Source organism: Scylla paramamosain, chromosome 7 (genome assembly GCF_035594125.1).
Source record: "Scylla paramamosain isolate STU-SP2022 chromosome 7, ASM3559412v1, whole genome shotgun sequence".
NCBI lineage: Eukaryota > Metazoa > Arthropoda > Malacostraca > Decapoda > Portunidae > Scylla > Scylla paramamosain.
Window position 1 is genome coordinate 13535001 of NC_087157.1, and position 14511 is coordinate 13549511.

A 14511-nucleotide genomic window follows, 5' to 3' on the forward strand; every position below is an offset into this window, starting at 1 on the left:
GTGTGTGTGTATTGTGGGTGTGTTTTCTTTTTGGTGGGTTTGATTGTGTATAGGTACTTTAATGCTGTTTGGTTTGTATAATGTGGGGCTTTGGGGTGTTTTTGAGATTTTTGTGTATTTTGGGTTATAAGAACATAAGAAATAAGGGAAGCTGCAAGAAGCCATTAGGCCTACACATGGCAGTCCCTGTATGAAATATACCTACCTATTTATTTCCACCTATCATCCCCATCCATAAATGTCTAATCTTCTCTTAAAGCACCCTAATAACTCAACACTAACAACTTGATTACTGAGTCCATTCCATTTAACTACCACTCTATTTTCTATTTGAGAACCAATTTCTTCCTATATCTTTTTTAAACCTAAATTTTTCAAGCTTGAACCCATTATTTCTTGTTCTATCCTAGTTACTGATCCTAAGAATTTTGCTTGTTATAACCCTTATACCACTTAAGGACTTCTATCAGGTCTGCTCTTAACCTATGTCTCTAAAGAATGTAAATTAAACTGCTTCAATCTCACTTTATAAGGAATACTCCTCATCCCCTGTATCCTTTTAGTCATTCTCCTTTGTACTGATTCTAATATACCTATATCCTTCCTGTAATATGGGGACCAGAACTGCACAGTGTAGTCTAGATGAGGGCTTACCAGTGCCAAATATAACTTTAATATTACTTTGGGACTTATACTTCTAACACTCCTAAAAATTAATCCTAATACCCTATCTGCCCTGTTTCTGCTCTCTATGCATTGCTTTCTTAGACAGAGTTTCAGAGCTAACTATAATTCCTAAATCTTTTTCATACCCTGAACCTACCAGAGTTTCATTGTTTACTGTGTACCTACTGTGTGGATTTCCTCTACCTACACTAAGTACTTTGCATTTGATGATATTAAACTGCATTTGCCATCTGTCTGTCCATCTGTTCATCCTATCCAAATCTGCCTACGAGATGATGGCATCTGATTCTGACCTAATTAATCTAACTATCTTCGTGTCCTCCGCAAATTTACTAACATCACTACTAATTCCACTATCAAATCAATGGCCCTAATACTGATCCCTGTGGCACCCCACCAATTACTTGACACCACTCAGATTTAGAGCTGTATATTACAACTTTGTTGCCTGTCACTTATTCACAACTCTATCCAGTTTAACACCTTCCCATCTCCTTTCTCAGAAGCCTCTGATTTTTCTCTCTTTAATAAAATTAATGTCTGTGGAGGAGAAAGATTGGGGTGTGTGTGTGTGTGTGTGAATGTGTAGTCTATATCATGCTCCTCAACTTGTATGAGAGAGAGAGAGAGAGAGAGAGAGAGAGAGAGAGAGAGAGAGAGAGAGAGAGAGAGAGAGAGAGAGAGAGAGAGAGAGAGAGTGTGTGTGGTTAGCCTGTGTGTATCTTGGTAACTGTCATTAGTTAGGTAATGCAATATGTTTAGTCTATCTGTCTATGGATACTTCTCTCTCTCTCTCTCTCTCTCTCTCTCTCTCTCTCTCTCTCTCTCTCTCTCTCTCTCTCTCTCTCTCTCTTATAAAACATTATCATTATTATTGTTATTTCAAGGTAATATAACAATATCTCTCTCTCTCTCTCTCTCTCTCTCTCTCTCTCTCTCTCTCTCTCTCTCTCTCATAAAACATTATCATTATTATTGTTATTTCAAGGTAATATAACAATATCTCTCTCTCTCTCTCTCTCTCTCTCTCTCTCTCTCTCTCTCTCTCTCTCTCTCTCTCTCTCTCTCTCTCTCTCTCTCTCTCTCTCTCTCTCTCTCTCTCTCTCTCTCTCACAAAACAATGTCATCATTACTGTTATTTTAAGGTAATAGACAACAAATTGCTCTCTCTGTCTCTCACCAGCATTGATCCTGAGAACCACTTTGTTGAGTTGGAGAACAGACAAATAACATGTTCTCCAGGCGTGTGGGAGGTGAAGGTGAAACGGCCCTCACTGCTGTACACCTGGAAGAACAAGTGTGGATCGGCATAGGGGCATACACACACATACAGACACAGGAGGGGGCATGAGAACACAAGTGTTGGTGCAGGAAGCCATCAGGCCTATATGTGGTAGTCTCTATATAAAAAATGCCTGCCTGTTTCTATCTAACACAAGAACAAAAGAATGCAAGAACACAAAAACACAAGGGATCACTAACCAAAAAGCTTGCTGCTAAAGAAACCTGTGTAAGGTAACATTAACTGCTAAGTGCTAATTTTATTATATGAATTCCCAATGGATTTGGTATGTTGGCTCTAAAACACTTCAAAGCAGACCTAGGGAGCTAAAACTGTTGTAGCATAGACACACAGTTTTGCAAGAAGTGGTAGCATGCTGAAATCAGATTATGACAAAGGTACACACAACACTAACATAAAGAGATTAAATAAACAAAATTTAGCATGCACATTATGTTTGCTTTATACAGTGTGAAAAAACAAAAAAATGTATGAATTGTATAAGCAAACTTGAAGTTTGTGGAAGCAGAATTATACACAACAGAAGGTGCCTGGTCCACTAATGCAATGTTTCAAACTAAGCAGGCACTATTTTTTTTTCTTTCTTCCTTTTTTTTTTTTTTACACACACAAAGAAGGGTTCAAACATTTAACACACACACACACACACACACACACACACACACACACACACACACACACACACACACACACACACACACACACACACACACACACACATACACACTCACCCTGGACAGCAGCATGTTATCCTCTGGGTCCTTCACCTCCACATGCATACCTAACCCTGCATTGGAGGGCATATATCCGCCTGTCCTAGGGTCGTACAGCTGGAGCTTGTAGTTCGCTATGGGGGGCAGACCAGGTAAGTGTGTGGATACCTCTTAATTAGTACATTAAAATCCTACCCTGCTTAATTGGTGATTTTTTCAAATTTATTTTTCTTTTTTATTCCTTTAAATCTGAACTCTAATTATGCATATCAGAGATGAAAAAATAAGATATGTGGGTGGGTTCAGTAGATAAACAAGAAACACCATTAACAAGCATCAAGTAAGTAAGTATGGTACCTGTATCTATTTTTTTATTTACTTATTTATTCAAATGTGAAAACACAAAACTCTCTCTAACCAAATCTAACCCCTCCATCTCTTCATCAAAATCTGGAAAGTTAAAACACATCATGACAAGTTTTCTCTCTCCCTCAGCAGGTTCGTCAGCACATCACCATAAACAATGATTTCAGCCAGTACACACAGATTATACAATGTCCTTCAACACCAGAGAAGAGAAATATTTTATGGAAGAGCTTGGTGTTGTCAAAATGAAGTAAAATTTCCCTCTTTCACTAATTTCTCTATTCTGGTATTTTTCTGGTAGTTTTCTACTAGACTTTTTTCCTGCACTACAGTGGGAAACCCAGGTATCTGTATATCTTAATGATAAATTTGCAGTTTCAACCAATACTTTCTCCCTTGACCCACCTCTAACCAATTGGACTCCCCATAAGGTAAACTAACCTAACAAGGAGGAGGGAGGACCTTTGCCTTCCCATGGACCTCCTTCATAAGGTAAACTAACCTACCCTGACATTATGTAACCTCTTAATTCAGGAGGAGGGGGGGAAGCCTTTGGGTAATTATACAGAATACAGCCTTGTTAGCAATCTGTAAAAGACATATACTAAGATAGTATACATAGTGTAGTATATGTCTATAAAAGTTTTAGTCAGCAGCTTGGTGGCTAACTCATGAATCTACATTGAGATCAGATGTGTCTACCAGAGCCTGCTCCTGCTCTTGTCGTCATGATGGCTGCCATGATCTTGATCTTTCTTATGCTCTTAGCATCCTAACCTACTGTACATTTTGGCATATAAGATGACACTTGAATCATCCTAAAAAAAGTAGGTTGGCATATACACCATATACAAAAACAATCACCTTAGATTTTTACATAAAATGTCATTGTAAATAAACAGCCTTATGTTATGACTTTTTGGGGAAGTTAAACATATCAAAATAGGAATCTGTTTTAAGGAAATGCACTGAAGTGTATTCCCATTGAAAAGAGTGTAAACAAAATTTAAAGTAGTACAACTACAACTCTCTGTTGGCATTGTACACAAATGGACAAAGGAGGCTGTGTAAATATTCCTCAGTTTATCCCAAAGCTGAAAGTACTATATAAAAGTCTTCAAGATATGGAACCCCAAGCTAAGCAGTAAAGGAAAACAAATAAGGGAGATGAATCTCTCCAGCTTGCAATGCTATATAGGGATGAAGTTCATATACTGAAAAAAAAAAAAAAAAAAAAACTGAAGAATGTCAGTGTATCTAATCAAAAGATACATAATATATAAAAGATTATACCCAATAGCCCAACACACAGAGGCAGCACAAAGCAAGGGTTTGTTTATGTTTAGGAAAACTTATCATGCCACATATAATTTTACACCATCTTTATTTCAGACTGAAATTTTGGGGGTTGTCTTATTCACTGAAATATACAGTAACTAAGCCTTATTAAACAGGTATATATGAAATAGAGCACACAATTTGTGGACTTGGACCCTGGTAGACACCTCTGATTTTAACACAGATTCATGAGTTAACTACGGCAGGCCGCTGTTCAAAACTTTTACAGATTAATACTACACTAAATATACTATTTTAGTATATGTCTTTTACAGATTGCTAAAAATGCCATGTTCTGCATATTTACGGAGCTTTGCCCACCTGGACCCCCCATAAGGTAAACTAACCAAACCGAACATCTTGTAACCTAACTGGTGGGGGGAAGGGGGCTTTCCTCCCTAGACACCCCTCACAAGGTAAACTTATTTCTGACAGGGTAAAATGAGGCTGGAAATGCTACAAACAGTGAGATGTAGACCCTGCAAAGGGCTATAGTTATTTACAGTGTATTGGTTGAATCTTAATCTTGTGAGTACTTCCAAATCATTATTATTGTGGTGTGCTGGTGCATTAGTGTGCTGGTGCATGGTGGGTTAGATTAGTATCCATAACGGGAGTCCAGTGGAGGTGAAGTCCACCGGGCTAGTTAAGGTTGGGTTAGGTAATGTTAGTTAAGGGTAGGTTAGATTACATCAGAATCTTTACAGTGGGTCCAGAGAGGGCAAAGCCCCAAGTTAGTTAAAGTTAGGTAATGTTAAGTTAGGTTAGTGACTTCTTATAAAAAAATACCTACGTCATTTCTTATTTTTAGTTTTCTGGAATGTGAAAATGCCTCACTTTGGCTTTCCCAACTCAAAACCCTTGTTTCCCCACAAAGTCCCCAAGCTTGTTGGGGATTGAAGAGAAAAAGTAGGATGTATTTTGTTACACTACAATTTTACCCTAAATCTGAATGCAGTTGACAGTTGTAGATGCCATCTACTAGAGGAACAAGAGCTTCCAGGAGTGCAGAGAAGTTTCATCAGTGAAACCACAGGAATCGCCGCTAAAAAAAATGGTAAATTTATAGTTTAAGCCAATGTCCCCAATCTCTACCCACGGCCCATGGCGTTATTATTAATTTCCGACAAGTAGTGTAATCATTAGAAATGATGTGAATAGTGAGAAGAACAAAATGAGGTAGGTTATTACCACGTAGTGTGTAATGGCTTAAACTATAATAAAACCAAAAAAATGCTGGGAACGCCTGGAGAGGAGATGCAACGGCCACAACCAACACAAGGTGTCAATGAAAATATGGAAAGTTAAACCCCTTCATAAGTTTGTCGTTTCTCTCCCTCTCACCTGTCACCATTGTCTCGTCGGGTATCTCCTCGATGAAACATTTTCTCTCCGTCTCTCCAATGTGGAAGTACAGTCCCTCCACCACGCTCAGCACACACAGGGAAAGAAATATCATTAACACACGGCCCATCATACTGCCAGCTGGTCTGGGTCTCGGTCTGGGTCTGTTGGACTCAGTCCTGCCACCACAACAACAATGGGTTAAAATAAAATCTCTACATTTTATTTTTTTTCATGTTATTATTAATTCCTAGCCTAAGAAATACGAAAATTAGTTTTGATTTTTTAAGTTTTAAAATGTTACAGGTTTAACTTGTTTTATTTATTCAAGAAAAAATAAGTGTCAAGTTAGCGTTTATTTTATCTATTTGTTTACTTATTTATTCTAGGTTAATATTGACTCTTTACCTCAAAATTGGATAAATTTAACTGATGTGATATTTCTCTGGCAGAATTTTGCTGTCGATTTTGTTTATTTCACTTAACAAATTTTTTGGGTAATGCGGGAAAATGTTATTTCTCCATTACAGATATGGAGACATAATCAAATAAGCATTTCTAAAGAATATTTTCGTAGTTCATTTGTTTTCTTTCATTTTATCTTAATTGTTTCATGGCTTGTTATTTTCTTTTGCTGGGTCTGGGTCTGGGTCCTGCCACGCCAACATACGCAAGTGTGCAGATGATGCAAGTTTGCATGATGTGGAACATCTTAATGAGAAACTGGTTCAGGATGTGCGGAGTGCTACTGAAACCCAAAATCCAAATGTGGTTTGTGAGAGTAGACAGAAGAAAGAGATAATGTAAACCATGGTGAAATAGTGAAATTAGAGAGACGAAAGAGAATGAATAAGCGGTGTAGATGCCTAAATGGCTGAGGAAAAAGAGGCATGAAAACGATGAAGCTGAGAAGTATCAGAATGCATGGGCACCGTATGTGAAACAACAGCGACTGACAAAGCGAATGATAATGGATGCTACTGTGAAGTGTGAAAGGAGTGTGATTCAAATCTTTAAGGGAGAAAGGCATAAAAGGTGGCCTTGAATGGCACAAGTTCATAAGAGGTGAGAATATGTTAGGCAGTATTGGAGTGGGGAGTCTGAAAGTGAATGATGTATTTATAACAGAGAAGGAAGGAATCAGAGAGGCAATCAAAGGGTTTTGGGAAGAAGTGGGTGGTGTAGGTGAGGTATCTGGTGTGGGAGAAGGATGTGTGACACTGGAAAGGAAGAATGCAGATGAACTGGATGAAAGAATCGGTAGGGAGGAAGTGGAGAGATGTGTGAAAAGGCAGAATAATGGTAAGGCAGCAGGTTCAGCTGATAATTATTATACCGTTCTACAAGAATGGTGGTGAGGCAGTAATTGAAAGATTGACTGGATTATTCAGTCAAGTGTGGAATGAAGAAAGAGTGCCGAGAAAATGCAATGAGTGTTGCCTGGCTCTGTTGCATGAGGGAGGATGCAAGAGTAAAAATTAGTTGAATAACTAGAAGTCGATTGCGTTAGTGATCACAGCATGTAAAGTCTTCAGTGCAGTGTTGAATGAAAGATTGTGTAAATGGATTGAGCGAGCTGGGGTGTTAGGGGAAGAACAGAATGGATTTCGTGTGGGCAGAAGAGCAGAGGATATCTTTGTCGTAAATTAAACGACTGAAAAAAAAAAAAAAGAAGAAGGCTGGAAGTAAATTGGACTTAGGTTTTCTAGACATAGATAAAGCTTAAGATAGGATGAAGAGAAAAATGCTAGCTAAAGTCTTAGAAAAGATTGGGTTGAGTGTAAAGATAGTTTACATAGTGCAAAGTACGTATGTGGATACAAGAGCTAAATACAGACTAGGAAATATAGAAACAGACTGAGTGAAGAGTGAGAGGGGAGTTAGGCAAGGATGTATATTGTCACTAACCCTTTTTAGCGTGTATACAGAGGAATTAGCAGCTAGGATGAAAAAAAAAGAGTAGGAGTAAGTGTGGATGAATGACAAGATATGTGTGCTCTTTTATGCAGATGTAGTGGTTATGAGTGAATCGGTAGATGAGCTCCAAAGTTTGTTAGATGTTGCAAATGAGTATGGAAGAGACTCTGGAGTGAGATCTAGCCGTGAGAAAAGCAAAGTAATGATTGTGAATAGGTCAGAAGATGAAAGAAATGCAGTATGGAGACTTGAAGTGAATTAATTGCAATAGGCACAAGAATATAAGTGCTTAGGGATGTGGATGAGTCCGAATGGATATGAAAAGACAAAAATGAAGATAATTAAATAAAAATAAATGAATAAGCATGATGAGCCAGTGGGTAAGTCGAATGGGAAGCGCGGCAAGGATGAGAGCAATTATGTAAGTACGATGTGCGGAGAGAAGTGTGGAAGAATGTGACTGTGCCGAGATTAATATATGGTATAGATGTGATTGCATGAAATGGAAGGAGAATTGATAAGTAAGAAGTGGAGCAGAAAAGAGTAGCAATGATGGCAGAGAATGCACCTTGGTATACAGGAGTAGAAGCTTTCAGAGGTGATATGGGATGAAGCACGTTCAGGGAAAGACTTAAAAAAGCGACAGCTAGATACAAGATTAGGCTTGAGAGAATGGGTGATACAAAAATAACAAGAAAGATGTATTTGTGGGATGAAAGTAGAAGCAAATGGAGGAAGAGGTGCATGAGAATGACAGACAGGAGTGGATTGCAAGTGGCGAGGGGAATCAAAATGAGTGTGGATGGGTAATGAGAAAAGGCAGAATGGGAACTGAATGGGATATGAGAAAATGGAAGTGAGATAGGCGGAGAAGTGAAGCGTATGGGACTCAATGAATGGGAGAATGAAATGGAACAAAAGAGCACTCTGGAATGATATAAAGAGAAAGAGGCTCCAATGTGTGAAAAGTGGTTATGATGTGGCCTGGATGGTGATCCCTTCCGAACTAGGGCACTGCATATGGATGTGAATGCAAGGAGGTCTGAGGTTTGAGTCCCGCAGCAAAGTGTGCCAGATGTGTGACATGGGAGAGAATGAGACGTTGGAGCATTTGATACTGGAATGAGAGATATGAAAGAAACAAGAGAGAAATGATGCATGTAATTCTGACTGAGTTAGGTCACAACGTGAATGAAAGAGAGAAGACAGGAAGGGAATGGATGGTGCGGCTGCTGGGACTATAGAAAGACGAATGAAAGGATGATTGACAGTAAAGTAATGTGATGTGCTTGATGAAGGGACAATTAGTATTGAGGATACTGCTCGATTTCTGCTTATTTTGTTTGTTTCTTCTTATACTGGAGATGCCGATCCAAAGGCCTATCTCAGGAGTGATCCCAAGGCACCTGTAGCATCGAGATCAAGACAACTTCCATGTTGTTATGAGTGAATCGGCAGATGAGCTTCAGAGTTTGTTGGATGTAGTGGATGGCTATGGTAAAGACTTTGGAGTAAGGTTTAGCAGTGAGAAAAGCAAAGTAATGATTGTGAATAGGTCAGAGGATGAAAGTAATGTGGTATGGAGACTTGGAGAGAATGAGTTGAGATAGGTGCAAGAATACAAGTACTTAGGGATGTGGATGAGTCCTAGTGGGTGTGCAAAGGCAAAGAATGAAAAGATAAGTATAGTAAACCAGTGGGTAGGTCGATTGGAAAGCGCGGCAAGGATGAGAGCAAGTATGATGTGTTGAGAGAAGTGTGGAAGAGTGTGGCTGTGCCATGTATAATGTATGGTATGGATGTGATTGCATGGAATGAAAGTGAAATTGATAAGTTAGAAGTGGGCCAGAATAGAGTAGCAAGGATGGCACTGAGTCCGAGGTGCACAGTAGTTGAAGCCTTGAGAGGTGACATGGGATGGAGCACCTTCAGAGAAAGACTGACAAAAGCCACACCTCTTAGGTACAAGATTAGGCTTGAGAGAATGGATGATGCAAGAATAGCAAGGAAGGTGTACCTGTGGAATGAAAGTGGAAGCAAATGGAGGAAGAGATGCATGAGAATGACAGACAGGAATGGATTGCAAGTTGTGTGGGCTATAAGAATGGCTGGTAGGAATCAAAATGAGCGTGAATGGGTGGTAACAAGAGGAGGCAGAGTGGGAGGCGAATGGGATGTGAGAAAATGGAAGAATGAGATAGACAAAGAAGTGAAATGTGTGGGACTGAATGAATGGAAGAATGAAATGGAAAGAAAGAAGACCCTGGAATGATACAAGGAGAAAGAGGCCCCGAGGTATGAAAGGTGGTATGATGGAAGCCTGGGCGGTGATCTTCTCTTCCGAGCGAGGGCACAGTGTATGGATGTGAATGCAAGGAGTTACAGGTGGTCTGAGTCCCGCAGCAAAGTGTGCCAGATGTGTGACATGGGAGAGGATGAGACGGTGGAACATGTGGTGCTGGAGTGTGTGAAGTATGCCAGAGACAGGAATGAGATGATGCAAGTGATACTGACTGAGTTAGGGCATGATAGGAATGAAAGAGTGGGGAAGACAGGAAAGGAATGGATGGTGTTGTTGCTGGGACTGTGTAGAGAGGCGAATGAAAGGATGATTGAGGCGATGAAAGAGTTTCTGGAGAGAATGTGGCGTGCCAGGTGTATGAACAATTAGGATAGAGGATGCTGTTCGTTTCTCTTTTTTTTTTTTTTTTTTCCTTCTACAGGAGTTGCCGATCCAAAGGCCTGGCTCAGGAGTGATCCTGTGCCACCTGTACCATCAAGATCAAGATCAAGATCAAGACCAAGAAAAGAAGACCAAGAAGCAGCAGCGGTTGACGAGACGAATGATAATGAATGCTAAAGTGAAGAGTGAAAGGAGCGTGATTCAATCTTTAAGGGAGAAAGGTATGGAAGGTGGCCGTGAATGGTACAAGTTCATGAGAGGTGAGAATATGTCAGGCAGTGTTGGTGTGGAGAGTCTAAAAGTGGAGGGTGTAGTTATAACAGAGAAGGATGGAATCAGGGAGGCAATCAAAGGGTTCTGGGAAGAAGTAGGTGGGGTAGGTGAGATGTTTAGTGTGAGAGAAGAATGTGTAACACTGGAAGGGAAGAATGCAGATGAACTGGATGAAAGAATCAGTAGGGATGAAGTGGAGAGGTGTGTGAGAAGGCAGAAGAATGGCAAGGCAGCAGGTCCAGATGATATACCCTATGAGTTCTACAAGAATGGTGGGGAGGTAGTGATAGACAGAATGACTGAGTTATTCAACCGAGTGTGGGATGAAGAGAGAGTGCCAAGAAAGTGGAATGAGAGCCGAGTGTGTCTGTTACATAAGGGAGGATTTAAGAGTAAGAATGAGCTGAAGAACTACAGGCCAATTGCATTAGTGAATACAGTAGGTAAAGTTTTCAGTGCAGTGTTGAATGAGAGACTGTGTAAATGGATTGAGAGAGCTGGAGTGCTGGGTGAAGAACAGAATGGTTTTCGTAGGGACAGGAGAGCTGAGGACAATATGTTTGTGGTGAATGAAATGATTGAGAAGAAAAAGAAGGATGGGGGTAAATTGTACCTAGGTTTTTTGGATATAGAGAAAGCTTATGATAGAGTGAACAGAGAAATGTTAGGTAGAGTCTTAGAAAAGGTTGGATTGAGTGCAAAGATAGTTAACGTAGTGCAAAGTATGTATGTGGACACAAGAGCTAGATACAGGCTAGGAGACATAGAAACAGACTGGGTGAAGAGTGAGAGAGGAGTTAGGCAGGGCTGTATATTGTCACCAACCCTTTTTAGCCTGTATACAGAGGAGCTAGCAGCCAGGATGAGAAGAATGAATGTAGGGGTAAGTGTGGGGAATGATAAAGTATGTGTGCTCCTTTATGCAGATGATGTAGTTGTTATGAGTGAATCGGCAGATGAGCTTCAAAGTTTGTTGGATGTAGTGGATGGCTATGGTAAAGACTTTGGAGTAAGGTTTAGCAGTGAGAAAAGCAAAGTAATGATTGTGAATAGATCAGAGGATGAAAGTAATGTGGTATGGAGACTTGGAGAGAATGAGTTGAGACAGGTGCAAGAATACAAGTACTTAGGGATGTGGATGAGTCCTAGTGGGTGTGCAAAGGCAAAGAATGAAAAGATAAGTATGCTAAACCAGTGGGTAGGTCGATTGGGAAGCGCGGCAAGGATGAGAGCAAGTAAGTATGATGTGTTGAGAGAAGTGTGGAAGAGTGTGGCTGTGCCATGTATAATGTATGGTATGGATGTGATTGCATGGAATGAAAGTGAAATTGATAAGTTAGAAGTGGGCCAGAACAAAGTAGCAAGGATGGCACTGAGTGCACCGAGGTGCACAGCAGTTGAAGCCTTGAGAGGTGACATGGGATGGAGCACCTTCAGAGAAAGACTGACAAAAGCCACACTTAGGTACAAGATTAGGCTTGAGAGAATGGATGATGCAAGAATAGCAAGGAAGGTGTACCTGTGGAATGAAAGTGGAAGCAAATGGAGGAAGAGATGCATGAGAATGACAGACAGGAATGGATTGCAAGTTGTGTGGGCGATAAGAATGGCTGGTAGGAATCAAAATGAGCGTGAATGGGTGGTAACAAGAGGAGGAAGAGTGGGAGCCGAATGGGATGTGAGAAAATGGAAGAATGAGATAGACAAAGAAGTGAAATGTGTGGGACTGAATGAATGGAAGAATGAGATGGAAAGAAAGAAGACCCTGGAATGGTACAAGGAGAAAGAGGCCCCGAGGTATGAAAGGTGGTATGATGGAAGCCTGGGCGGTGATCTTCTCTTCCGAGCGAGGGCACAGTGTATGGATGTGAATGCAAGGAGTTACAGGTGGTCTGAGTCCCGCAGCAAAGTGTGCCAGATGTGTGACATGGGAGAGGATGAGACGGTGGAACATGTGGTGCTGGAGTGTGTGCAGTATGCCAGAGACAGGAATGAGATGATGCAAGTGATACTGACTGAGTTAGGGCATGATAGGAATGAAAGAGTGGGGAAGACAGGAAAGGAATGGATGGTGTTGTTGCTGGGACTGTGTAGAGAGGCGAATGAAAGGATGATTGAGGCGGTGAAAGAGTTTCTGGAGAGAATGTGGCGTGCCAGGTGTATGAACAATTAGGATAGAGGATGCTGTTCGTTTCTCTTTTTTTTTTTTTTTTTCCCCTTTCTACAGGAGTTGCCGATCCAAAGGCCTGGCTCAGGAGTGATCCTGTGCCACCTGTACCATCAAGATCAAGATCAAGATCAGAAAGCTAATGGAGTGGGTGGATATTTGGGTGATGGGGGGGGAGGTATGAGTGGGTGGATGGATGGATGGATATGGCTGAGTAGATGGGTGGATGTGATTTAGTAAATAGGTGGATAGCTTGAACATTTAGTAAGTGTGGACCCGCATGCTTCCGTCACGAAGTCAAGACGTCTAAATCTAGACACATTTTTGACCCCAAGTGATTTGGATACCTAACATCCTGAGGCCTTTTTGAACTCAGGCTGAATTGTGTTGAGGATCACCTGACCTAAGGACTAAATAACTTGAGTATCATCAGCCTTAGTACCAAGCGACTGGCTCCCCACAGATATGAATAGGGACTGCCTTGTGTAGGCCTGATGGCTTCTTTCAGCTTCCTTTATTTTTCCTATGTTATTATGTTCCTATTCAAGTAATGAATCTCAATATTCAAAATCTGTATCACTGTAATGCGGAATGTTGGTCTTGCAATTCAGTGGGAGGAGGTGGCAGATCACGTTTCCATAGAATAGCAGTTTGTAAAGGGGTAAGGGGCGTTGCTGTAGATGGTGGTTTGCTGCGCCGTGGCTCTCATCTGCCTTGCCTTGGACTTTGAGCCTCTATTGGATAAGGAGCCTCACTCGGGGACACACAGGCTCAGCAGAGCATCCGGGTTACCGCCGCGTTGCGGTTACGTCCTGGAACTGTGATGTGATGCCGCATGTTGTCGACACAGCAGCAGCAGCAGCAGCAATGCTAGTAGTAGTAGTAGTAGTAGTAGTAGTAGTAGTAGTAGTAGTAGTAGTAGTAGTAGTAGTAGTAGTAGTAGTAGTAGCAGTTGTAGTAGTAGTAGTAGTAGTAGTAGTAGTAGTAGAAGAGGTAGTTTTCTGTTTCTTTATTCTAAAAAGAAATTCAGTAGTTTCATAAAAAGTAGATTTTTTTCTGAATGTCTGATGAAAAATAGAGTGAAAATATAATAATAATAATAATAATAATAATAATAATAATAATAATAATAATAATAGTAATAGTAATAACGAAAACAACAACAACAACAACAACAACAACAACAACAACAACGACAACAACAACAACAACAACAACAACAACAACAACAACAACAACAACAACAACAACAACAGCGACAACAACAACAACAACAACAACAACAACAACAACAATAATAATAATAATAATAATAATAATAATAATAACAATAATTTAAACAGACAAAAATAAAATCATGTAACAGAGTAGATGGTAAACACACACACACACACACACACACACACACACACACACACACACACACACACACACACACACACACACACACACACACACACACACACACACACACACACACACACACATTCTCTTCTCTCTCTCTCTCTCTCTCTCTCTCTCTCACAACAGCAAACATTTTTCAACACCAAGAAAACACACTTGGAATCTCGTCCAGTCACTTACCTCCGTATTTTCCCAGTTTCCCTCCTTGTGTGGGACAGGGAGGCGGGGAGGCCGGTCAGGAAGTCACGGAATCGTTATTGTTTTGCTTTTGTGCAATCTCAGTTATAAGCCAAGAGCGAGTGATAATTGGGGAAAG

General features: G+C 40.5%; 1 protein-coding gene across 1 annotated transcript in view; it reads right to left on the minus strand.

Annotated features, from left to right (window-relative positions):
- Nucleotides 1-5941, minus strand: part of LOC135102101 (transmembrane emp24 domain-containing protein eca-like) — an 8116-nt gene extending 2175 nt beyond the window's left edge. Inside the window, exons 1-3 of the mRNA XM_064006858.1 lie at nt 5752-5941; nt 2722-2837; nt 1868-1972 (exon numbers count right to left, since the gene is read on the minus strand). Coding sequence (XP_063862928.1) covers nt 1868-1972; nt 2722-2837; nt 5752-5884 — 354 coding nt within the window. The 5' untranslated portion in view covers nt 5885-5941. The remainder of the gene's footprint in view (nt 1-1867; nt 1973-2721; nt 2838-5751) is intronic.
- Between the last annotated feature and the right edge of the window lie 8570 nt (nt 5942-14511).